The sequence below is a fragment of the Numida meleagris genome, chromosome 13, assembly GCF_002078875.1.
Source record: "Numida meleagris isolate 19003 breed g44 Domestic line chromosome 13, NumMel1.0, whole genome shotgun sequence".
Taxonomy (NCBI): Eukaryota; Metazoa; Chordata; class Aves; order Galliformes; family Numididae; genus Numida; species Numida meleagris.
The window spans coordinates 66,778-90,503 of NC_034421.1; the positions used below are offsets into that span (position 1 = coordinate 66,778).

Genomic DNA, 23,726 nt, shown 5'->3' on the forward strand with positions numbered 1-23,726 from the left:
TCCTGTTGAAACATTTTATTTTGAAAAGCATAGGAACAGTACTATACATGACCAGCAGCATGCTTTTTGCAACAACTTGCTGTTCTTCTGGCACTGCTGTGCTTCCTTAAAGCACCTGGTGTTGGGTTCCAGGTTAGATCTTGTCAGAACAAACCAGTTCCCATAACCCTTCTTCATTTTTTTTGTATATGCGAGGTTTTCTATCAGGAAACAGGGAATGAGATGGAAATGGATGTTCTTTTAAAAATGTTAACGTAGATCGAATGTGGGAAACGAAATGGGGTGGCTCAGCTAAGGGTGATGTGGAAAGATTCTGAAAAACAAGATGACAGCAAGAGCTACTTAAGATTCCAAATACAAAAGTTCTCAATTACTCTCCCTTCTAATACAATTATTTTCCACCCTCCCCTGCTGTAGGCAGAGGAGAGCTTTTACAGACCATACCCATCTCTATTCTCAGCTAGAAGAGTACCTGTAAAATCTGGTGATCGTCTTGTTCCAACCAGAAATCCACATGTGGGAAAGGCCTCCAAAAATAAGGTCCAATGTGTAGTTGTTCGGTCTTTGCATCATAGATGTTAGTCAGCTGCAGTAACACAGAATTGTTTACAGGAAGCCTTGAAAGTTAGCACTTAAACAGATGAAAGAGAAAAATGATTTAAGCTGGAAAGGATCTGTAACACTATAATGTGATGGGAAGTACAGCAATAATAGAAGACAACGATGCTAGGTTGCAGCAAATGAGAACAAGCCCAAATGCAGCAGCTGTAGACAGAGAAACAAAGGAAGAAAAATTGCTTACCTTTAGAAGGCCTCTGGTAGGCAGGAATCTCCAGCAAGATCCCCTTGCCTCCACTGCCAACCCTTAAATGAGGTCTGGGAAGGGGTGGATCCTGGCTCCACCCCTTCCAGTCCCTCAGGTGCATTACATTGCATGCAACTGAGCCCCCCTGGGCTGGCCCTGCCTTCCCACCAGGTGCTCCATCATTGGTTCAAGCAGTGACAGCATTTCTGCTACAGCTACCAATCTGTTTTTTTTCCCTTAAATTACTGATAACTCATTGCCCCCAGCTGGTCTTCCCTTCTAGCAAAAATACCTGACTTTGGAATTTTATTGCCCACTTATTTTTACTCACTCTTGCTCCTGTTAAAACATGGGCTGAACGCAAATCCTCATCTGGCCCTTTTTCTGGAAAAGTTGCAGGGAAAATCTCTGCTGTTTTTACATTCACAGCTGGTGAGAAATAGAGTTTAAATTTAAAAATAATTAATTCTTACAAAACATTGCTTAAAACAACCATCTCCACAACACTACTATGGAAGCAGGATTTTTAGAACCTGCCAAATACTGTTTTTATTTCTCATGGCCCCAGACTCCATTTTCTTAGAACTTCTGTTTTCTGCTACATCTCCAACAGCAGCACTCTACAACAGGCCTTATGTAGACATTAAAGGCAGTGCATTTACTACTAGAATCTGAAAAATTATCCAGTTGCAAAAAAAAAAAAAAAAAGTGAATTCTATTTTAACTCACCTATTCCATAAATGATTGGAAAGTGAATATCCTTCTCTTCTCTGTCATTTAGTTCTGTAAGAAAAATGGTCGAATGGGTAGGGCATCAGATTTTTTTCTGAGTGTGTTACCAGAGAAGAATAGGGCTTATGTTGCATAAAAAGACTAGAGGAAAAAGAAATGAACAAAAAAACAACATAAGAATAAGCCTAAAATAAATATGGAAAAGGTGATAAGGTCAAGATTAACATGCTGGGGCCTGGAGTAGAACTCTCCTATCAGTATGGCCAGCTGCACTCACTCCATTTTCTGCGCAAGCCATTTACAGAAAAAAAGCTTAACTGCTGTGATGTCAAGTTTCAAAGATGCAAGTCACCAGTAACATTTAAACGCAAAGATGATATACAACCTGAATACAATACAAAGAGGAGGAAATAATTCTTTATGTGACATCACATGTTAACTGAATGAGTTTATGAACAGTCTAACAACATCAAAGGTCATTAAGTTCCTTTCTCAATTGCCTCTCAAGATATTCAAAGCTATACAGAGGCAGGAAATGGCCTGGTAACAATCACAGGTCCTCCTACTCAATTGAGAGCATCTTTGCTGAGAAGGCTGTTTGACATTAACACACGCTATAAATAATAAAATTTAAATGTACAAGTCAAGCGGGAGGACTTGTACTGTTTATTATTACAAGACAGATTTAAAAAAGCCATGGATGGAAAGATCTCTGCACTTAGATTTCAGTAGCTAAAAATTCAAAAAACCACAAGGACATATTTTCTTACCTGTTACGCAGAAAGTCACTAAATGAACATCATCTGGTTGGAGATCAAATGCTCCTACAGCAACAACGATAGCAGCAATATGTAAGACTGACTGGTGGCAAAGCAGGTGCTGTATATAGACAAGGGGGGATTATCTGTGCTGTGCACTGCAGAATAGATGGGCAGAAAGTACCTAATACACTGTTCTCAGATAATGCAACAGAGCAAAGAGTATTTTTCAGGTTTGCTTCAAACCAACTTTTATGAAGTTAAAGCCACAGCTCGTAAACGTATCAGTAATCTACAGAGAGTAGCCATTTAAGATGTCAAAAACATGTTAAAAAGTTGTGCCGCTTGCTCCTTTTACTGACACTGGTTTAAAGTAGCTCTGGCAGCACATCAGCTCTGCTTAAGTTAATTGTACATTTAATACCACATATTTAAGTGTACTTCCCTAAAATGTTACATATGTAGTGAGCAAACACAGTCTTTCATTGTATGTATTTTAGTTCTTCTTTTCACCATCCCACGCTTCAGGAAAAAAAAGAAGTTCTACTAGAAATATAATGTTATTGTTTTAAATTGTAACTTGATGCATGAGAACCACAACATCGAAAAAATAAATTAACCAAAATATTTTGCACTGAGCTCTCATGCAATATGTAACATATGTAACAGGAATTGCATGATAACATGTGAGGGCAAGAGTGGCACATCCCACAGGACCTCTGCCAGGCCAAATTCCTCATCTTGTAGCCGCCTCCCTCAGTAAATGCCCCCATCCCTTCCCAGCTCCATTGAGGTCAAGGCCTCTACCTTTGGGAAGTGCTCAGCACAAGCCAGGGTACTTGAAATGTTTAAGATGCTACTTTGTGTTCCCAATTTGTTTCTCAAGCACGAAAACCACTTCTCTATATAAATTTCATGTACAGAAATAACATCTTTCATCAGACAGTTGCAAACAAATTAAGATTCACCTCATCACATTAAGGTGAAAAAGGAACAGTAACTTATGAAGACACCTGCATGTATAGATTTGGACAGGTGACAGCACCTGGGCAAGATCACACATCAGCTTGTCAGCAGCTGAACTAGGAATTAGGTCCAGCTGAACTGCACTCCCATTCTACCCACTGCAATGCATGCCAGGAATAAATGACAAGTTCCTGCCCCACACCTGCCTATAGGCAAGCCTCAGAAGTCCAACCCCTCTGCTGCAGTGAGTTTGCAAGTAGAGAAAACACCCTCCAGAATGAATTCCCATTTCTTTCTATTAAATGATGGTGCTCAGATTACAAGCAGATTTTACCCAAATCCAGTCAGAACTATTTTTTTCTACATAAGAGTGGAAAAAATGTCAACTTACTAAGAAGCTGATTAGTAAGTTTTTGTGATAACTGCCTATCATCATTGAAACCTCCAACTAGGTGCACTTCCAGCCTAACAGAGATGGAATAACAGGAAACAGCAGTTAAGACGACATCCCAAAGTGAAAACCTTTACAAAATAATCTCCAGCCCAAACTACAATGCAATCATTAGAGGAGCCTCACTCGTTAATGGTCATATGTGTAGCAAACTGTGGTTGGTGATTTTATTTTGAACACTTCAGGGATTCATCCAGGAAACAGCATAATATTAAAAAAACCCAGCAAGCATTACACACATGCAATTCTATCTAACCCCAAGGTATCTGTGATGGTCAGCACCTCAGGTTTGGACATAACTCAGTAACCACATCTCAGTTCCCACAAAACAGTGAGCTAAATGTGAAAGAATTTACTCCCATGATCTCCAGAACTATTCCGGGCCACACAGCACTGCTCTTCTCTGAGAGGTGTCTATTTGAAGACAGGCCTTGTTTGTGAGCCGTTTGACCAAACAAAAAACAAAAAACAACTAAGGAAAGCACTGGTTTTGAGTGCAAGGTCTCAGAAGCAATAAAAAAGTGAGAGGAAGCATCATCAATCACCTAACAAGGCCAAAATTTAGCTTTCAAAACTGGGCAAGGCAGATTATGAGCTTTTAGAGACTATGCCTTCCAAGTTCATGTAGTTTGTGTTCTTATCAAACTACAAAGGCAAAAATCTCCACACTCAAGAAAAACCTTGCTAGCCAAAATCTGTTTCAGATCTTTTTTTTTCCCCAATATGGTTCCTTGAAAAATCCCAGACAGATTCTCAGATCCAAAAGGAATTCACAAGACCAACATTTCTGGTGGAAAAATAGAACATCAACTAAAGACAGTTATTTGGAAAATTTAGCACGTCTGAAACAAAAGTTACTGGGAAACAGTAAACACCAAACAACTCAATGGCATTTTTACAGAGCAACTATGCAGAATAGAACTATGCTTTATATCACTGATAAAAAATACCCACAAAAACATCATCAATAAAATAATAGTTATCATTTTCCATATGGCCCCTGATAGAGATATTTCCTGCACAGTTACCTTGTCTGAACTCCACAGAATCAGTGTGGATAATAAAGATAGATAAAAGTTCCACAACTTACAAACTGCAGTTACCTTTCTGAAAAACAATATGTAACAATTAACAAAGCAAAGCTGACCTTCCATAACCTGTGGTGTTAGAGAAAGATTTTACTGAACTCATGATGAGCGACACCTCCGCTTCTGTGTCTGATCCATCACAGTGCGTCAAGCACGTGGCTCCACTGCCTGAGGAAGATGTGAGAAGACAATGACACTGGTGGATATTGTTCACTACTGTAATTCAGATCGATACCAGCCTGCACTACTACAGTAGTGCAAGAACTGCACCCCACCCTCTTAATTCTGTTAGTTCACCAGCCCAGCAGCCTCCAGCAGAAGACATGGACTGAGGCAATAGCCTCTATGTGTGTCCCACTATAAAAATCAGCTAAACCAATGACTGGTAGAAACACCTTTCTACCAAGGACCAAGCAACATCCGTGATGTCAGAAATCCAGGAATGCAGAGAAGCTATTTCCATAAATTCTACGTCTTATTGCCAAACCCTGCTGACTGAACTGGCTGAACTTTCTGGCATTCACACCCAGCCGAAGATGCTGCAGCCAAGATGGCTACTAGAGCAGATCAAATTTAGTATCTGCTCATTTAGCAACGTGAACGTGGAACTGGTACTGAACAGACCAACTCTCCAAAATCATCACTCATTTAATGCACCCTGTGACTTTTTGAGATGGCAGTTTTTGTCACTGAAATTGCAGTTTATTTCATTAATGCAGCATAAACCAGTGATGATCCCACCTGCACTACTTCAGAGGTATAGGCTTTGTGCAGAACACCCGTTAAGATACCTGTGTGTCGGAGCACAATAAGATGGCAGGTAGTTGCGTCATCCGATCCAAGAATAGACACAGAACCTATTTTAAAGAAGAGAGATTTTGTATGAACTTTGCTGTCATAATAATTACTTCACCAGAAGAAGTGCTTACATTCTTACATACCATCCTGAGGGGTGGTCACTGCAAATTCTCTCTGCTGGACATACAGAAGCCCTTTGGGTTCCACGATTTGGATAGGCTGACTTCTTAGAAGCTTTGCCTTTTCCTAAAGATAAATGATAATAAAGACTACAGAGGCTGAGCTCTCAGGTGCGTCCATCACTTGATAGAAACATCACTTCCAAAAAGCAAAGGGACCCAGGTCAGAGGCAAACATGGCATATTTTGTATTTTGGAGGATTCTGAATTTCTAGTTTTTCTACTTTCCTGCCCCTGATCAGTTAGCTGTTAAATCCCATCATTCCACACACAGAGAATGTTCTTTCCCTGCTTTACAGAAGGTAAATGGAAGTACAAGACAAAGCAACAGGACGGGGCCAGGCTGACGTCAGACAATGCCAGAGTGGATCTTGGAATTTTACACAGAACAAAACCATACACTCATTAAGGCTGGAAAAGACCTCTAAGATCATCCAAGTGCAACTGTCCACCTACCACCACCACTGCCCACTAAACCATGTCCCTAAGCACCACATCTACATATTTCTTGAACACCTCCAGGGATGGTGACTCCCCGATCTCCCCGAGCAGCCTGTTCTAGTGCCCAACCACTCTTTCGGAGAAGTCTGTCCTAATACCCAACCTGAACACGCCAGTGCAACTTGGGGCCATTCCCTCTCATCCTATCACTGTTACCTGGCAGATTTCCTTCTTCTTTGAAACATGAAAGTTTCAGTCTCCTATAGGCACAATCAAATATATTTATTTAGTACTAACAAAACACAACTATTAATCATCATGCTTAATAGATGGAAAACCGACCTTCTGGGCTCTCACTGCACTGCTGGCTGGGCACTGTGTGAATTTCTATACTAGGGCTGAAAAAAAACCAAAACCATTTCACTGTTTTTATCAAATCTGCACTAAAATTTTTTTTCCTCTGCAGAAACTCTGTTTCCACAAATCAGCATTTTCTTACGAAAAACAATTCCCCCATCAGCTCTGTTCGGGGGTTCCTAACCCAAATGCTGCCGTTCGGGTTAAAACGTTTACAGACTTAAAACGAAGTTAACACCTCTCAGATGCCGCATATCCCGATGTCCACTCTCGAACACCCCGTAACTCCTCCACCCGAGGGCTGCGACCGCCACCACCGTCCTACGCCAAGCTCTCGCCTCAGGGCCGCTACCGCCGCCCGCCTCCACGACGCGGATACTCTTCCTTTCAGTCAGCTCGCGCCTCTTTCACGGGGACGGGGCGGCGCGGAGCCCCACTCCTCCGCGCCGGAGCCGCCCCCTACCAGGTCCCTCGGCGGGCGCGGCCAAGCCCGAGGCTCTGCAGTGCTCAGGTGCGGCCGAGCGACAGGGAGCACTCGGGCCTCTCCCGCCCCAAAGCGGCCCTCAGCGAGGCCGCGGCCTCTTGGCCTGTGGGGACGGCGCTGCCGCCTGCTCACCTCGAGGTGCGGGTGGGCGCGGATCACGCCTCTCGTGAGCCGAGTCAGATCAATCCGCTCCCCGTTAATCAGCAGCGGCATCGCGGGGAACGCCCGGGACTTGAGGCGGCGTCTCCGCCTTTCCTCCCCAGGGCCGCGCTGGGCCAAGTCGAGCGCCGCCGCGCGGGGCGCTGGGAAACCGCGGCAGGAGCCGCGGAGGGCGGAGCGGCTGCGGAGGAAGGGGAAAGCGAGCACTCTGCTCTCGTTCTGGGCAGCAGCGTGCCGCTCAAGGTGCTTCTACGGCTCTTAACGCTCCATAACCCCCTCCCCTCCTTCCCCTGCGTAATTATTCAGGAACTGTAAGAAACCGTTTTGGAAATGCCCACCATCAAGTCTCCAGTTTACAAATAAATCACCCTCGAGCTCAATCTAGCCTTCACTCAAAATAGACTCCAAGTGGGAGAGGACAGCCTGAGCAAAGGGGGCTAATTCTCAACGGAGAATTCAAAAGATGCTTTATATTTTGCAGGGGACCTCACCAGGTGAAGCAGAATCTCCACCTCTGAAGCAGCACTACTCTCAGTACAAGCAGCACTTGTGAACAGTCCATGCAGCAAAATGCCAGCACCTCCTAGCACTGACGGTTGCTGCCATACTAAGCCTAACAATACATCTGTTGTAGGACAGATTCTATGATTATAGAAACACTGAGGAGCTCCTGCCTTTCTTTAAAAAAAAAAGTGCCTTTAGCATACTGAAGTTGACTCTGCCCTCAGTACAGACAGTTCAATGTCCGCACATTTTTAATGTTACACTTAGTGTCACACACATATCTTCTCCCCTTCCTCCCCCCAAGTTTTAATGAGACATGGAAGCTTCTGCATCACATACCTGATATTACACCTCAGTAAGTTTTACAGAGCCTCATTTTGTAAGTGACTGACTGTGCTGCTGAAGACATAAAAGTGAAAGAGCAGAAAAAGGCAGCTTCCAGAGAGCACTTTCCTTGCCACGATTGTGAGAAGACTACTTCCGCACCAGGAGAGAGACAACTATTTCAGATGGAAATCACCGTTTAGTGCACAGAAATGACAGTAAAGACAACTAAAATAAAAACAAAAGCTAAGTTTCAATTTATACAGTGATTAACAGATCCCACTAACAAATTTTGCAGCATCATCCCCGAAACTACTTTTCAGTCTGTCAGAACAAACATCCCAGCTTTGGAGATGCTAGACTACAGAGAGATCCTTAGTTAAATACAAAGCATTGAATTGGCCCTGTTTGCATCAGTCTTTATTGGCTCTGAATAAATGCACTGTCTTGAAAGCCTAGACACTCAGACTCTAAAAAAAGGGCAGATGAATTGAGTCCCACATGCATTACATTTTCAACTAAATATTACACAAATAACATTTTTCCACTGTTTAGAATCAAGAAAGAGAATATAATCATGAACAAAAACAAAAACCTACACAGAGAAACTTCACTGACACACAGACAATACAATAATAGCAGAGACATCATGAATTCTTTTTTACAAAGGATGTGGGATTTGTTTTTTTTATATTTTCAGCATTCACATATAAACTTCAAATCCTGAAAATAAATACCTTTTCGGAGTGCTTCTCAAGCAGCTCAAATAAAACAATCTACAAATCATACTTTCAGCTACTCATTTTTGACACTTCCAGCAATCACCACTTCACATATCACAACTTTCACAGCTGGAAAAGCTGTGTGTCATCCACACATTTAGGCAGCAGTAACGCTTACCATCTGAATACACTTACCACTATTCAAGGGCCTTTACTAAGCACTGTTCTCCAGATAGAAAAAGCTTAGAGATGTGTGCAGCAGAATCACTGTCAGAGGGACTTTCCTACCATGAGATCACAGCATTATTTCAAACCAACTAAAAAAAAAGTCAGCATAGAACAGTTTAAATACTGACAATGGATTTCTGGTCCCACAGAAATCAATAAGAAGATCGACCAGAATTTCACCCAATATATAAAACCTCACAGCGAAACATTAGTAAACAGAAATTTTTAAGTCAAGTATACTATTAAAAAAACCCCTGTAAGTCATAAAAAACATTTCAATGTGAAATTTGTAAAATATCACCCTATTTATTCTCTAGCCTTTTCTAGCAACATATGAATGTATCATAATATATCCGCAGAAATCTGATGATGAAGCATTTGCCAGTTCAGAAAGTTGAGCTAAGTAACTCTCTTTATGAGCAAAAAACAGCACACATTTTTCAACCTCTTCCACTTCTAGTTCTCCAGGTCAGTGTGGATACTGCGCATGACAGTCTGAAGGAGAGCCAGTGCTGCTCACAGGGCTCCGGGTATTTGACTCATAAGAATTTGGAGCAATTTCAACCACACCCTCATTTTGAGGGGTTTCTCCTTTCAAAAAGTCATCATCTTCATCTTCAGAAGTACCCTGCATGAATTGAAAAGGATCAGTGAGAGCAAAAATACATTCCAGTAAGATTCTACAGAAATAACAACTGCTAAGACCAAAAAGGGTATTTCCAAAATAAATTCTGAAATGTTGCAATCATCAAATCGCCTATCAAAACACTAGAGTAAAATCTATAAGCTTACCAGTTAACAAAAGACACCTACAAATCTACAACACCGTGAAGTATTTTTCCATGTTATTATAGAAAGAGAAGAAATAGACAGCTGACCAAAAAGTTGAAAAAGGAATTCTGTAAGAAGGTAAACGGACTACGTAGAAGCACTGGAAGAACTTGGAATGTACTATAACTGTCATGACTAGTTGGGACGGTAAGAGGACTAGATGTATACTCATTGTGAAATAACTGTCTACAACGTGGATGGATCCCAGTGGCAAGACTGTATCTATACCATGCAGATGCTCTTAACAGTTGTCCCGTATGTCCACACGGACTCTTCCATAGAGGGGAAGAAGTAAGGTTGGATCAATCCCTAAAGTTTCCTAACTGATTTCAGTCACTGTATTTCATGTTTGCTATGCTTAGTCACTAACTAACTAACTACACAAATAAAAACAGCTGATAGAGCTGCTACTGAACTACATTTTCAACAGATTACCCTTTTAATTGGCTTCTTCAGATTCTCTAGATCTTCAGCACTCAGTTCTTCCCAAAACTGATAAAATGGATCAATGATCTTCTTTGATCTGAAAGCGGAATTAAAAAACAGTCCGAGTTACTTTATTCAGTAAAAACAGTATGGATTATGATTTTAACAATACAATATAAAATGCTTGGAATTCTGATAGCTATCTTCAGGATTTCACAAACAACTCTGTCCCTATATAATCCCCAATTAATCCCATGAAAAATTACTCTGCTTCGCAGAAAAACATAAACTAAAACGGTTTGCTTAAGAAGTTCTGATACAATTAGGTCTTCTAATCCCTAGTTAGATATTTTTAACAGCTACACTATTTTCTCAAATTTTCTTCCAAATTTTTAAAAGATAATCACAGATTAAGATATGCAACATCAGAAGTACTAAAGCTCAGGGAAGAAAATCAACTGAGTTTCTTACAGATTTTAGTTCACTATTTGCAACAAGACAAAAATGAACTGTTTATTTATAAACTATACCTTTTGAGCACATAGGGATCAAAGGGGAAGAAACTGTCAAGCGGGTTAGTGCACATCTGCACCAAGTCACCCCCAGCGCCACTCCGAACAACTGGTATAAACTGCCGATTGTTTCTCTCAATAATTGTGTAGCAGAACACCAGCTGGTATTTCCTTTAAAAGATAATAAATGAAAGATAAGCAATTCTAGCACAAAGACTGCAGATGTTTCAGAAGGCACTCAAATAAAAAGTTCTTTTTAACTAACATCATTTCTACCTTCCATTTTGGAACTGATATTAGGTGTTTCCAAGACAGTCACCAGGGGATGTACTTTGGAGTCTATTCCCTTCCTCAGCACTAATGCAAGTTTTACTCCAATTAGAACCATACTGGCACCAATACTTAAGCAGTGAAACAGTTTTATGGTACTGTACGATTTAACTGAAACTGAACCAGAAACAAACTTATCCCACCTAGAACACTGGCAAAATTCCGTGTTCTCTTGGATAATGATCAATACTTTGTGTTATATATCTCAAGTTCTAAATAACTGTGCTGTTATTATATTCACATATCCATAAACTGGTATCTAGATGAAATTGAAGTAAACAAAAAGGTACCTTGTAATGGCGGCAAACAAGTTTACAACAGAAGGTATACATATCTTCAAAGGGTTTAGCTGACACATGACAATGCGCTCAAAATTTAAACTCTGCAGATATGACAGACCTTCAAAATAAGAACAATTAACAAATAAACTTATTATATAGAGCTTATACATCATGTAAGCTTAACTGAATTTTTAAGAATTTCCAGTCTTACCACTATGCACAAGGTCACAGAAGCAAATCCTAGGTCTTTCTCTTACTGTAGAGATCTAGCCTATGGGTTGTTGAGTAGAAAAGCTACTCCAATTTATGGCAGATTGCCACAGCTGAGAGACCCTTCCAAAGACACTACATTTACATGGGAACTGACAAGGACACAGAGACTTCATGGACTGTTATCAACTGAAGCTTACACTAGTTCGACAAAGCTGGAATTCAAACATGCTCAGCAACTGGGGCCAGAAATCTAAGTTAAAGAATTATCTGCACTGCTTTCAACACTGAAGAAAAAAAAGATTATTTAGGTTGGTAGCCCAGGTGTGTAAGCTATCTTACTTCATTTAGAGTACAATGTAAATCTGTCAAATATTTGACTGAATTAACCATTACAAAACAAATCCGCAGTAAAACTTGCAAATGAATCCCAACACCCTTCAAACCTATTATACTCACCTTTCCTTAAGTTTCCATCCAGAAGTTGCTTATGACGGAAAATAAGTGTATAGAATGCTGCCTGACATGCAGAATAAAATGGCCCATGGAGAGCTACATCACAATAAGCGTTAGCCCCTGTATCCTGATTATCAATGTATTTATGCATCCAATTAACCAGCAGATCCAGGCATGCTTTTACTGTGCTACAAGAGAGAAAAATAATGTGTAAAAATAGATTCTAAAATGGCATAGAGAAGAAGTTACACAAGTATTCAAAGATCTCAGTTACAAAACAGTAATTAAGAAAAATTATCACTAGAAAAAGTAGATTCTGTTATGAGCTTTCTCTTTTACATTAGCAGAAAACAAATCAACATGTCAGTATTGAAAATCCCAGTGAAAGCACAAGAAGCCAGAAGTGATGAATCCAATAATGCACATTGCATGGGCATGTGCAACAAACAATATAAATTCTGGGCTATGAGCAATGTCTAACAAGTAATTCCAATATCAAATTAAGCTCAGCACTGAGCCCACACCTTTAACAACATAAAAATACAGAATGTGTAAGTACAAAATATAAAGATTTTCATCCATTTGTGGAAATATTTTCAACATCTACAAAAATAGTTGGACACTTGACTTCCCTGTCTCAGAATCTATATAAGATACTTAACAAAGGTCATTAAAAAATAATCTATTTCTGAATATCAGATATACTGAGTATCCATAACTCAGCCCTAAGTCAACATAACCTACCCATGCTCTTTTGTCAAAACAACTTACACAACTGGAATAAATTTAGCTCTTGCCAAGAAGCTGCCAATGTAACTCCCAGCAGTTTGCCTGATCACTGAAGGATTATTTGGATCTTGCAGTTTTTTCCAAAGATGGTCTAAAAATGCCTCAGCCAATCCCTGGAAAGAAGATACACAGAAAACATGAGTTGTTATAGTAATGACAGTAATAGATTCCTAATATTCAGTTCCAAAAATTTCCATAGCCAAACCATACAAGCCTTTAAAAACATTAAGAAGGTTAACAGGAAGCAACTGTTAACCATCCTTGGAGCAGAATAGACAGGGGTTATCCAATGAAAATAGCAGGAAGTTGAACTTAGGGAAATACAAGAAATGGTTCTTTATCATAAACAGTTATATTCTGGAACTTGTTGGCACAGGAAGTTAACGGTGCCAAAAATTCATATCACTAAAAAAAAAATTAGAAAAGCAATGAGATATCTTCCCCTTGAATTTGTCCATCATGCACTGTTCCCGCAAAGGAATGTCACTTTCATTCAGGTAGTTACTGAACTATTGTTAGAGGCTGAGAGGCTATTCTGGCGAAGCACCATAATGTGCTTGCTGTATTCAAGTATTCTTTCCAATACATGTACTATTCAGTGTCAGAGATCAAGGATAATGTTAAGTGGACCTTTAGCTAATCTTATGCCAACAGTACGGATATTTCTATTTTAGAAAGGTAAAGAGAAAGAACGGTATTTTGCCTAAGAGATGAGAAAATTGGGTGGAGGGTGTTGAACAAACAGTAAATACAAATTCCAAATTGAAGAGCTAACACAGTCAGGATCTTCAAGATAGTTTTTGGATGCCAGTCAAATTTGCTAGAGTACTACGCCTCCAGTTTAAAAGTCCAATTGACTCCTGTAAAAGACTTCTATTACTATGTCCCTTCACAATGGGCTGGTTTTGAGCTGTTTGCCATTTATGAACAGTACAGGGAAGGCTGAAAATATAATAGGAGGCTTCAAAAAAGGAATAGCAAAAAGGAAGGAGAACAAAGATACTAATAAATCCTGATGTACTATCTTCAGAGAAAAAGTACAGTAACAGTAGAACTATGGGAAAAACAACGAATCTTTGTAGAAAAGCTGAAGTAAAGACTCAGAAGACACTTCATTTTAAGAACAGTTTCTACTCACCAATTTTAAGCTACAGATGTGAAATATGAAATACTGTACATGACAACAAGCATGGGTTGGTAAAATGAGCTTGTCAAAAACAGAAACGAGATCCCGATACAAATCTTTTGTCTTGTTGATATCAAGCTTGCCTACACAACAACAAAAAGAAAACAAAAATAAGTCATACCAGGTTTTTTCCTCCCCTCATGTTGTGAAACTGGCATTTCTATCCTTCTGAATCAGCAAGAAATATGTTAAAGAAAAAAAAAACACAGCACTGTCAAGCTAACTTTTAAGCTTACCTGGCAACTAAAATAAAATGTTTGTAGTGAGACCTTCCAGAACTTCAATTCTACTTCTTTTTACATTGGTTTATATGAAGAGTATCTGTGAATGTAAGCATGCACAATACTGACAGACATGCAAAATTTGCAATAGCGTGCTACTTCAAAGAGGCAAAAGAAAACACTAAGAAATAAAACTGCCTCACAAATGCAATGAAGCAATTCTCTAAATATTGTTTTAAATAAGTCTAACATTCAGTCCTTCAGTAAATGCCAGCGTAAGATTTGTGTTTCTAATATATCAAAAAATTCAGGATTTTCCTTTAATACAGGTCCTTTACCAATTCCAACTAAATGAAGAGGCTGGTTCTTCTAACCTACTTCTTGAGTTTATGATGTTCAGAGGATCCATAATTCTAATACTCAAAATAGTACAGCAGAACAAACGAGAAAATACTACGGTTAATTAGGAAGTATTTCTGGTCCCTTAAGAAGTTTAGTAGCACAATGAAAAAAGAAAACTATTTACTCTCACACCCCGACACATTACATTTTGCGTACAGTGCCATATTTATACAATCAAAATGTCTCCAAATGAAGATCAGACTGTTAATGTCATAAACGAACTTTTGCACCTTCAGTCAATAAACAGCGATCAAAGCCAGGAACATGCTAGTAGCAGAACTCTACAACTAGAGGATGAAGGTTCCATCTTGCAGCAGCAGAAAGCAAGAATTCCTCTTATGTTTTTCCTATTTATTAGCAAAACAAATTTATTGTTCCTGTGTTCTTACCATCCACATGGCAAACATCTTTAATATAGGCGAACAGGAGGGTCATCAAAATATCCAGTCGTTCTGCAAGTGGATGGGCCATTCTCTCACTACAAGGAGAGACAACTTTCTTTTCTTTTCTTTCTTCATCTTCCTCCTGTTAGGTAAGATAGCAGTTATGCACCCTTCATATACGCTATGTCGTAAATGATAATTTAATTACAATTACTTAGAGAAAAACAAAACTAAATCTCTGTGTTTATGCTGAAGTTTTTGTTGTTCTTTAAAGCATAAAGTATCTAATTATACAGCTCAGTCTAAGAAAATTTTCGTAAACTACATCAATTACCACAAATTCTTTAATAAGCTTTATATACAGGTGCTTAAGTTTGTTTCATAAGGAAACTGATCTACTGTACATATTGTGGATATTTACATGATTAAATTCAGCACCTGGAGAATACATTAATCATTTGTCAACTACTCAGTCGTGAAGATCTGTTTCATTTTTCCTGTTTACAGAGCAGCAACAACAAAGCAATAATGCATTATTACACTTAAGTTTCAGAGCACCTCAAAGGTGAAAATTCTACTAGAAAATTTAGTGAGCAACATAACCAACCATGTCAAATAGTCCCTCCTCTGCAGATTTTTCCTCACTATCAGAGTTATTAGCAGCTTCTTCAGCATCTTCAATATCTTGCTGGGGAGTACTAACCTACAAACAAGAAATTAAGTTTTATAAGACCACAATGGCAATATGAAACATTCCTGTTTAGAATCATACAATGGTTTGGAAGGGACCTTCAAGATCATCTAGTTCCAAGCCTCCTGTTATAGGCAAGGACACCTCCCACTAGACCAGGTTGCTCAAAGTCCCTAAGAGTTTTACATCTTCTTTTCCCCTGATTCTCTCCTCCATCCCACAGGGAGGTCAGGGGGTGTGAGCAAACTGCTGTGCGGCACTTAGCTGTCTGCCAGGTTAAATCACAATAGCCCTACACTGATGATCATGAGTACTACTGGAACATAATTTTTGCTAAGCTTAATGCTGAAGAGTATTTTAACACCCTTCTTCCTTGAAAGATGATACAGAACAAACTTACATCCAACTTTAACAGCTTTTCAACAATAAGTTCCAGAATCTGAAGCCTCAGTGTTGGAAGGTACACTGTAACTTGTAGTAGGTTATGAACATAACATTCCTATAACACAAAATTAAGAGATACCTATAAGAATGTTAACTGAAAGTCTTACTCTGTCAAGGATTTTTACAAAATACATTTCCTAACTTGTCATTTAAAGAGACAGATACAGGTTAAAACTATTTTTTTCCACATATCTTCAGATAGAATTAGTATAAATATTTTATAAGAAAAGTTATTAATTCCCATATGATTTCTTTGTCCAAACTTTTCCAAGAAAAAAAAAAGCGTATTACTCAACATTTCTAGAATCAGGTCCAGCAGCACTGTTTGAAGTGAGACTAAGAGATCTTCATTTTTGGTTACTATAATAAACAGACAATTCTAAGTTCCACAGGTAAGCGTCCTTTGAGTTATTCTGACTATAATTCAAGCAGATCAATAGACAAGTTCTGTAAATGAACGCGCATCCCCACACACACGCACAAATGATAAAACATACAGTAAAACTGTCAAGCTAATACATACAATCAGGCGAAGAGCCACATTTAAGTGCACCAGTCTCTTTTTGAGTATGTATTATAACACAACCCTTAATTACACGAGCACATAATTTTTCAACAGGCCATATCGCTCAGTGCATATAATGGACAGCACTAGTTTAATGAGAATCTATAAACTGAGAACAACACATGGACCATATATCAATTATGCCCCACTTGAATCCTGCCCTGAAAATGCAGTTAATGTCTTCACAATATGCTTATCACTGAACTGCTTAAAAATAAATGAAATCCCTTAACACCATTTGAGTGATATCTTCCTCATTTTGCAGATACAGATCTGATGCCCAAAGTTATCTGGATTTAAGAAAGAAAGAAAAAGCTCTAGCAAGGTATGCAAGCAGCTCGGGGCAGGGCGGACGGAAGAAGTTGTTCTTGTTAGGTTCAAAACTGCTCCAGGTAGCAGGTAGAGCAAGCAAATGCCAACATGTCGAGTTGGAAAGAGTGAATATAAAGACCAAACAAGAGCAGTAACCTGCTGAAACTTTCCAGCTTGCTTTCCACCACACAGGAGCATCATACCAGAGATGTAATAAAACAATGTAATACCCTACCCTACAGGATTTCATCTATATCATCCATTCCTTTCTGTCTGTTTATCAAATTCCCTGTTCTTCTGAACAATACTTTCCAATTTTTACAATAAATGAGACAGGTATCCTACAGTCTTCTTACTATACAACTCTGAGATCTATCTTCAAAGAAGTCCATCTTGTGCACTGATTAAGAAAACAGTCATGTGGAAGACATGCAATTATCTCATTAAGCATAACACTTATGCAGAAGGAACTTCCGTATGTCTGGATAATCTTTTACTAAACAGGCCCACATAGACAAATGTTTCCACAGGTTAAAAAAATTACAAGATTTTTAAACAACACATTCAAAAACCTGCATAAAATACCACCAAATCAATTGTCACACCATAGAGTGTTTTCCTATATTAAAAATTGAATGAACAAATAAATGTAATATTCACAGTTCTTACCAGAGTTCTTTCTGATTTATTAATGAAAGGAAATTTTTCCACAAGTATTGGCATAAGAAACTGTAGTGTTCTGCATTAAGGAGTGGGAGGGAAAAAAAAAAAAAAAAAAAAGAGTACAGGTTGTTATCGTGACAGCAAGCTCCAGCACTGTAAAAACAGATTGGAATCAGTTTATTCTTATTTCACAGTAATCTTATTTTAAGGTAATTAATTATATAAAATTTCTTTCTATGAAGATCACAGCACAGATAATAAGCAGTAAACACTTACTGTGGATTTGTTAAAAGTTAAAGTGTGCTGCTATAAGCATGACTCTCCTTGTTTCCTATTATTATTAAAATTAACAGGATTCTCAGCTGCTGATGTTTATTGACATTTCACAACGATTGGATATAACATTCTATCAGTTACTGACTTCAATTGTGTGACTTTTCCTAACATTAAGTATTGTATTTCCAATAAGGAGAAAAAAAAAAAAAGATCTGTTTATGAACTTTATACCGAAGTTTTATATCTGCTAGAAAAGGGCACATGAAACCAAGGAATTAAATACTTACGAAGGAACATATTTTGCAACAGTCTGCAATGCTCTATGACATGTATCAAAATTTTCAGAGAGGTCTAGAGAAAGAAAAAGGTATTATCCATTTGGTTGCAGAAAACTAACTCAGGAATCAATTAAAACAGTTCACGTCAATTAAACATTTTAAAGATCCACAAGGAGACTGCATTTAGTGGGGGTTTGTTGGTGGTTTTTTTTTTTCCCCTGGTTTTTGTTTTTAAAGTTGAATTGCCCTACCACTAAAGTAATTGTGAAAATACATTCCAAGTAGAATTCAAGTTATCCCAACAAACAAACTCTTAATTTGCTGCCACCACCAAAGCCAGGTATTGTTGCCATACTGTTTAGGCTGAATGCCTAACTTGGAAACCCAAAAATACAAAAAAAAAAATAGAAAATGTTAAAATCAGGTGAGAAACTAGATAAAGATCAAAAATTATGCCTTATTTTTGCAAGAGTAAAAAAAAAAAAAACAAAAAAACAACAACAACAACAACAAATAATTAGGCTTCTCTAACAATAAAGTGGCGAGCTGCCTTTATTTGGGGAAATGGGAAATGGTTTTCAACTGGAAGAGGGCAGATTTAGACCAGACAGTAAGAAGAAATTCTTCACTGCGCGGGTGGTAAGACACTGGAACTGGTTGTGAATGCCCCCTCCCTGGAAGCACTCAAGGCCAGGCTGGGTGGGAATTTGAGCAACCTGGTCTAGAGGGAGCTGTCCCTGCCTACAGCAGGGAGGTTGGAACTGGATGATCTTAAAGGTCCCTTCTAACCCAAACCATTCTATGATTCTTTTTTTTTTTTTTTCCTTTAAATCCTAACTGTCAGAAGCAAACACCAGAAGAGTAGTTGCAACATCACAAGCTGAAGTGAAATTTATTACAGCATTCAAGATACAAAGACACTGAATTCTTAAAAGATGTTTAGCTATCTATTTGTCTAATCAATAAACACATCATTTTCATTATTTATATCAATTGCATTGGAGTTTACCACAAGCAGACAACAATGAAAAACCTCAAGAATTTCCCAAACTAGCTAGTTTTACTGAGGTAACTAAAATGAAAACAGACAACTCCTCACTTTCCTTTTGCTTTGAAACAATCCAGGACTAAGAATGCTTTCCTGAACATTCAGCCTTAATCTTAAAAATACTGCACCAGTATTTTGCAGGTCAGAAGGATTGGGTCACAACACCATTGATTCGAGTATAATAAATTTCCTGACTTGCTAATTTAAGGATGTACTGCTGCCTAAAGTTTTATATTAACTCCAGTAAAGTAATTTTGCAAAAACAGAGCAACGTGCATTGTATACTTCTTCAGTAAATGTATTACAAAAGCATACATAAGCCATATTTCCTTCCATACTCACTTTCTTCATCATCATCAGAATCTGAAATGTCCACATCATCTTCTCTGATGGTTATTCGAGCTACCAAAAATGAGATCATTATTGGAACGCTATACAAATTTAAGAGGTAACAATTCTAATGCTAAATCAAAGCGCACTGGACAACAGTCTTCAATGTGACTAAACCATCAAAATTATCCACAAAACTTTCTGAAATAACAGTCAAAAACACTGTTTCGCTCAGAGAACCAGGAGGTTCTTGAGAACATCTGACATGATCATCATTAGAGCTTCTCTTTTTCAGTAGTAACATCACACAGTTCTTTCCCTTCCTAAACCTCTTGAATAAACAGTCTCCATTAGAGTTCTAATTTGCCGTTAGGAAAGATCTTCTGAAGTCTAGGTACAGAAAATGGTCTGTATTGCAATTCAGTCATCCAAGCTAAAGTAATCAATAGAAAGCAAACAAACAACTAGAATGTGATGTATTATACAGAATTTATCTAGGAAAGAGATATTTTGATAAACGAGTAAGAATATTAAGAGAAAAGTAACCTACGAGGAACAAACTGGGATACAATCATGCTCAGGCATGGCCTAAGATGGACAGTTTGTGCTGACACCAGATTGCCAAGAAAACTCAGATATTCTTCCACTACCTCTTGGCTTCTTCTCAACCATGGCAGCTTCTGAAAGCAAGTAAAGACCAAGGTGTCAAACATGTTTTGATTATTAAACTCTTAGCCTTCCCATATAATAAATGGGTATTTACCAGCAAAATGCTGACCAGTTGTTCAAAGTCCTTGGTCAGATATGTGACAGAAGATCGAAATTCATGCAGCCAGTTAATGATCTGGGCATCCTTAATATAAGCAGGAAAAAAATAACAAACCTATTTTAATAAACAATATGACCAAAAACAATGGGACTTTTTTGAATAGCAAAACCCACAGAATCACGAGTCAAAGATTAAAACTGTAAATTGAAATTATTTTCACATAAGCATAAAAGGAATGTCTTGAACTAAGCTTGCACCCTCACCAATGAAAATTCTTGAACACAAGAATACACACTTGCCAACAAACAGCCTACATGGTTTAAGTGACAAGTTGAGTTAGGTATGCAAACCTCATTCACACAGAATATATCTATGGCACTTAGAATCCTACTTTCCTTTTATTTTTGCTCTTAGTTTAAGCAAAGGGACATTCAAGTAGTGAAGTAAGAAATACACGGAAGCAGTACCAATTCCATAGAGCAATTTTTTACACTGATTTTGCTTCCACTCCCCAAAAAACCTGCTAAAAAAAGGTGTATTTTACAAAACACTATTGAGAAAGAAAAGGAAATCCATATAATATTATCCTTCCTGCATCACTCTTCTAGCAACTTTATGATTTAATTAAAAGACCAAAAAAAAAAAAAAGGAAAAAAGCAAAAGAAGATATAAAAACACAGTGGGTACTAACAGCTGTAAGGAACAGCCCTGAAACTATTCTTCTAGATACATATGAATCTTAATGCTTAATTAACTAGGTTCTTAGCGAGAGCTGAAGGAGGCAGTAACTCACAATACATTTTACCTACATTAAGGAATCTGCAGAGACAGGCACTGCTGACCTAGAAAAGTGGTATCTGGAGGAAACACCTCACCACAAAGCACAGTTTCTCACTCCGAAGCAAAGTCAGTAAGCACGAGACAACATTTATCAGGATTCTCCATATGAGATACATATCTGTTCATAAACAGACAGTTGCTGCTTTTCATTAATTCTGACAGTTTCTACGGAGCAAAAAGCAGTTAGACGTTATCCAATGTTTAAAGCAAAGGACTTGCTTTTAAGCACCAGAACAACTTGTGTGGTGACACTTGGACATCTGAGTGTTAAACCATCAGCCCCCACACCAGCAACCTACCTTTATGTCAGGATCTGACAGCTGATGCTTTAACAGCTCAAAGTCAGTGGTTTCACCCTGGCACAGGGAAGAAAAATAAGTGATGCTCACTATTCTTCTAGCCAAAAAAAAAACAAAAAAACAAAAAAAAACCACATACATATACAAACAACAACAAAAAATCCACCATACTTCATTAACATATCTCAGCAACCTAAGAGCACTTAACCACAACGCAAAGAACTCGAGTGGGAAAGCCCGAGAGGCAGCGGCAGCAGAACGCGCTCCCGAGAGGCGGACCGTCCGCCCCCACAGACACTTGCTTCCCAGGCGCTCCACACAAGCCCGGGCAAGAGTTTCCACTCGCACAGAACCATCTGGCACCAGCCGAGAGCCTCCGGCGCGGCAGCGGTAGGTCGGCACGAGCTCTCACCGGGGTACGTCGCCCACGCGGAGGGCCCCAGCCCCGTGCCGCGCACTCACCCGCTCGTACTTAAGCAGGATGTCCGTCAGCGTACCCCCGAACCGCACCGTCTTCTTGGGCGGGGAGCTAATGAACTCGTCCCCCGCCAACATGGTCACTGCCCCACGCGCGAAGAAAAGCGAAGCCACCTCAACCCCTCCAACCCTCTCACTGCACCCCGCCCCGTCTCGCGGACGGCGGTAGCGCACTCTCCTAGCGGCCCAAGCCTCCCTCCGCAACGCGCTGCCACATGCCGCACCCGGCAGAAAAGAGCCCGCGCCCCACCGGAAGAGGAGGCCGCTCCTCCCCTCGCACCATAGAGAGGCGAGGCTGGAAGGGCAGAGGCTACTCCGGCGGTGGTAGCGCGGGAGGACTGAGGCGGGCGCTGCTCCGTACTGAGGCACGGGCACTGATACAACGTAGAGCTCCCTCGGAAAGCGAGATTCCAGATTTGATCACAACGTCACGACCGAGCATTCAGTTTACTGAGGGGGGAAAAGAAAGAAAGAAACAAACAAAAAAATGCCACGGAACCCTCACGATCCTAACAATGGAGTCACGCTGAAGGAGGGCTGAATACCGTCTGAACAAAACAGAATTTCAGCAAGACGGCACCTGCCATGACCGAGAGACAGTTAAAGCTTTCGGAAACTTTTCATCTTTTCCATCGTTCCCCAAACGCTCCCAACAAAACACCCCACGGACATTACTGACTCAGTGCAGTAACGGCTTCTCCTCTCCCACCACTGAGTACTGCAGGCATGGATGCAGTCCCGTTCCTCAGTGCACTCCAACTGAACATATTTAAGGATATAACACATAATTCAGAAGGAACTAGAACACATGAAAACGTTAAATAACTTTCATAGAGCAACTTGGAAAAGTACAAATGGAAACACAGTTTCCTATGTAGTTCTTCAGTAATGTTCAGTATGCTCCAAACCTTCATCAATTCAGCTGAATACTTCACAGTTCCCTAGCTCACGCAGACCAGCTACAGCAATAAAATGACAGATCTCAGTCCTTCTCCAGCTGTAGCATTTGCTGATCCTCCGGGTTGGCCACCTCTGTAACAAGTAGCTCCTCCCCAACAACTTTCCTCCCTAGAAAACCCAGAAGTCCCAGAGATTGTTAGAAAATGTGTTAGAAACTTTCATTTAGTTACTCCCTGGATAAGATGTTCCTACTGAAGGAAAATAAACCACACATACAGCACACATCTAAAGAGCCTAACAGCAAGCATTTAACCCTGCGATATGGTTATAAATCAGAGAGTTACATGATCCTTTAGTAGCCACACAAGGAAGTATCCTTTTGAGCTAGCATTAAGGCTTAGCCAGCTACAACAGACTCCTGTATAATCAATACAAAGCTGAAACCTGCTTACAGGAGACCTTGGCTGTATTTGAAGAGTGCCAAGACTGTCCTTTAGGTCTGACGGAATCTAGCTACAGACATAAAGCTGCGTTCACACAACTACATGCACTCCTACACGTGTACAAGTTCTTCTTTGCAATCAACAGTGCAAATGCTCCTTGCCTGGACTTTGTGCTGTGTTGAGCTACAACTAACAAGGACACCAGGAAACTAAGATAACACTAAACATTTGTAAATGTTTAACTGCTAACTATTGAGTTGCCAGCTTCTATTTAGTATTAGTTTTTGTTATGCAGAATTCAAAGAATAGACTGCTTGACATAGTAACTATTTTACATTAAAAAATAAAATCCAAAAAACACACATCAT

General features: G+C 39.4%; 2 protein-coding genes and 1 long non-coding RNA gene across 5 annotated transcripts; 1 reads left to right on the forward strand and 2 right to left on the reverse strand.

The window, feature by feature from the left end:
• NTAN1 (N-terminal asparagine amidase) lies at positions 1 to 7,703 on the reverse strand. 2 transcript variants are annotated; one of them, XM_021411962.1, is made up of 10 exons: positions 7,192 to 7,703; positions 5,742 to 5,844; positions 5,592 to 5,657; positions 4,860 to 4,968; positions 3,653 to 3,726; positions 2,308 to 2,361; positions 1,535 to 1,588; positions 1,137 to 1,234; positions 473 to 586; positions 1 to 313 (listed from the first exon to the last, which is right to left on the reverse strand). In XM_021411962.1, the coding sequence occupies exons 1-10, from the start codon at positions 7,270 to 7,272 to the stop codon at positions 134 to 136; spliced, it is 933 nt and encodes a 310-aa protein (XP_021267637.1). In that variant the 5' UTR covers positions 7,273 to 7,703; the 3' UTR covers positions 1 to 133. The 2 variants fall into 2 exon arrangements, with proteins under 2 accessions (XP_021267637.1, XP_021267638.1); XM_021411963.1 differs by lacking the exon at positions 7,192 to 7,703 and adding an exon at positions 6,814 to 7,185.
• LOC110406006 lies at positions 7,382 to 8,504 on the forward strand. The gene is made up of 2 exons (XR_002443196.1): positions 7,382 to 7,461; positions 7,700 to 8,504. It is a non-coding gene; the product is annotated as an uncharacterized LOC110406006 (long non-coding RNA).
• RRN3 (RRN3 homolog, RNA polymerase I transcription factor) lies at positions 8,445 to 23,656 on the reverse strand. 2 transcript variants are annotated; one of them, XM_021411957.1, is made up of 17 exons: positions 22,266 to 23,656; positions 21,539 to 21,595; positions 20,394 to 20,483; positions 20,181 to 20,310; positions 19,643 to 19,702; positions 18,262 to 18,325; positions 17,705 to 17,774; positions 16,115 to 16,213; positions 15,631 to 15,726; positions 15,030 to 15,165; positions 13,970 to 14,100; positions 12,814 to 12,944; positions 12,046 to 12,230; positions 11,386 to 11,494; positions 10,784 to 10,936; positions 10,263 to 10,350; positions 8,445 to 9,624 (listed from the first exon to the last, which is right to left on the reverse strand). In XM_021411957.1, the coding sequence occupies exons 1-17, from the start codon at positions 22,296 to 22,298 to the stop codon at positions 9,466 to 9,468; spliced, it is 1,791 nt and encodes a 596-aa protein (XP_021267632.1). In that variant the 5' UTR covers positions 22,299 to 23,656; the 3' UTR covers positions 8,445 to 9,465. The 2 variants fall into 2 exon arrangements, with proteins under 2 accessions (XP_021267632.1, XP_021267631.1); XM_021411956.1 differs by lacking the exon at positions 22,266 to 23,656 and adding an exon at positions 22,001 to 22,259.

Coding starts and splice junctions, on each gene's coding strand:
- NTAN1 (XM_021411962.1), bottom strand. CDS start 7,272: ATGCCGCTGCTGATTAACGGGGAGCGGATTGATCTGACTCGGCTCACG. Junction 4,969..5,591: donor TATTGTGCTCCGACACACAG/GTATCTTAACGG, acceptor CATCTTCCTCAG/GCAGTGGAGCCACGTGCTTG. Junction 1,235..1,534: donor TCCAATCATTTATGGAATAG/GTGAGTTAAAAT, acceptor ATTTCTCACCAG/CTGTGAATGTAAAAACAGCA.
- RRN3 (XM_021411956.1), bottom strand. CDS start 22,093: ATGTTGGCGGGGGACGAGTTCATTAGCTCCCCGCCCAAGAAGACGGTG. Junction 15,166..15,630: donor AGGAGGGACTATTTGACATG/GTTGGTTATGTT, acceptor CTTACCTAACAG/GAGGAAGATGAAGAAAGAAA. Junction 10,937..11,385: donor TTGTTTGCCGCCATTACAAG/GTACCTTTTTGT, acceptor TATCTTTTAAAG/GAAATACCAGCTGGTGTTCT.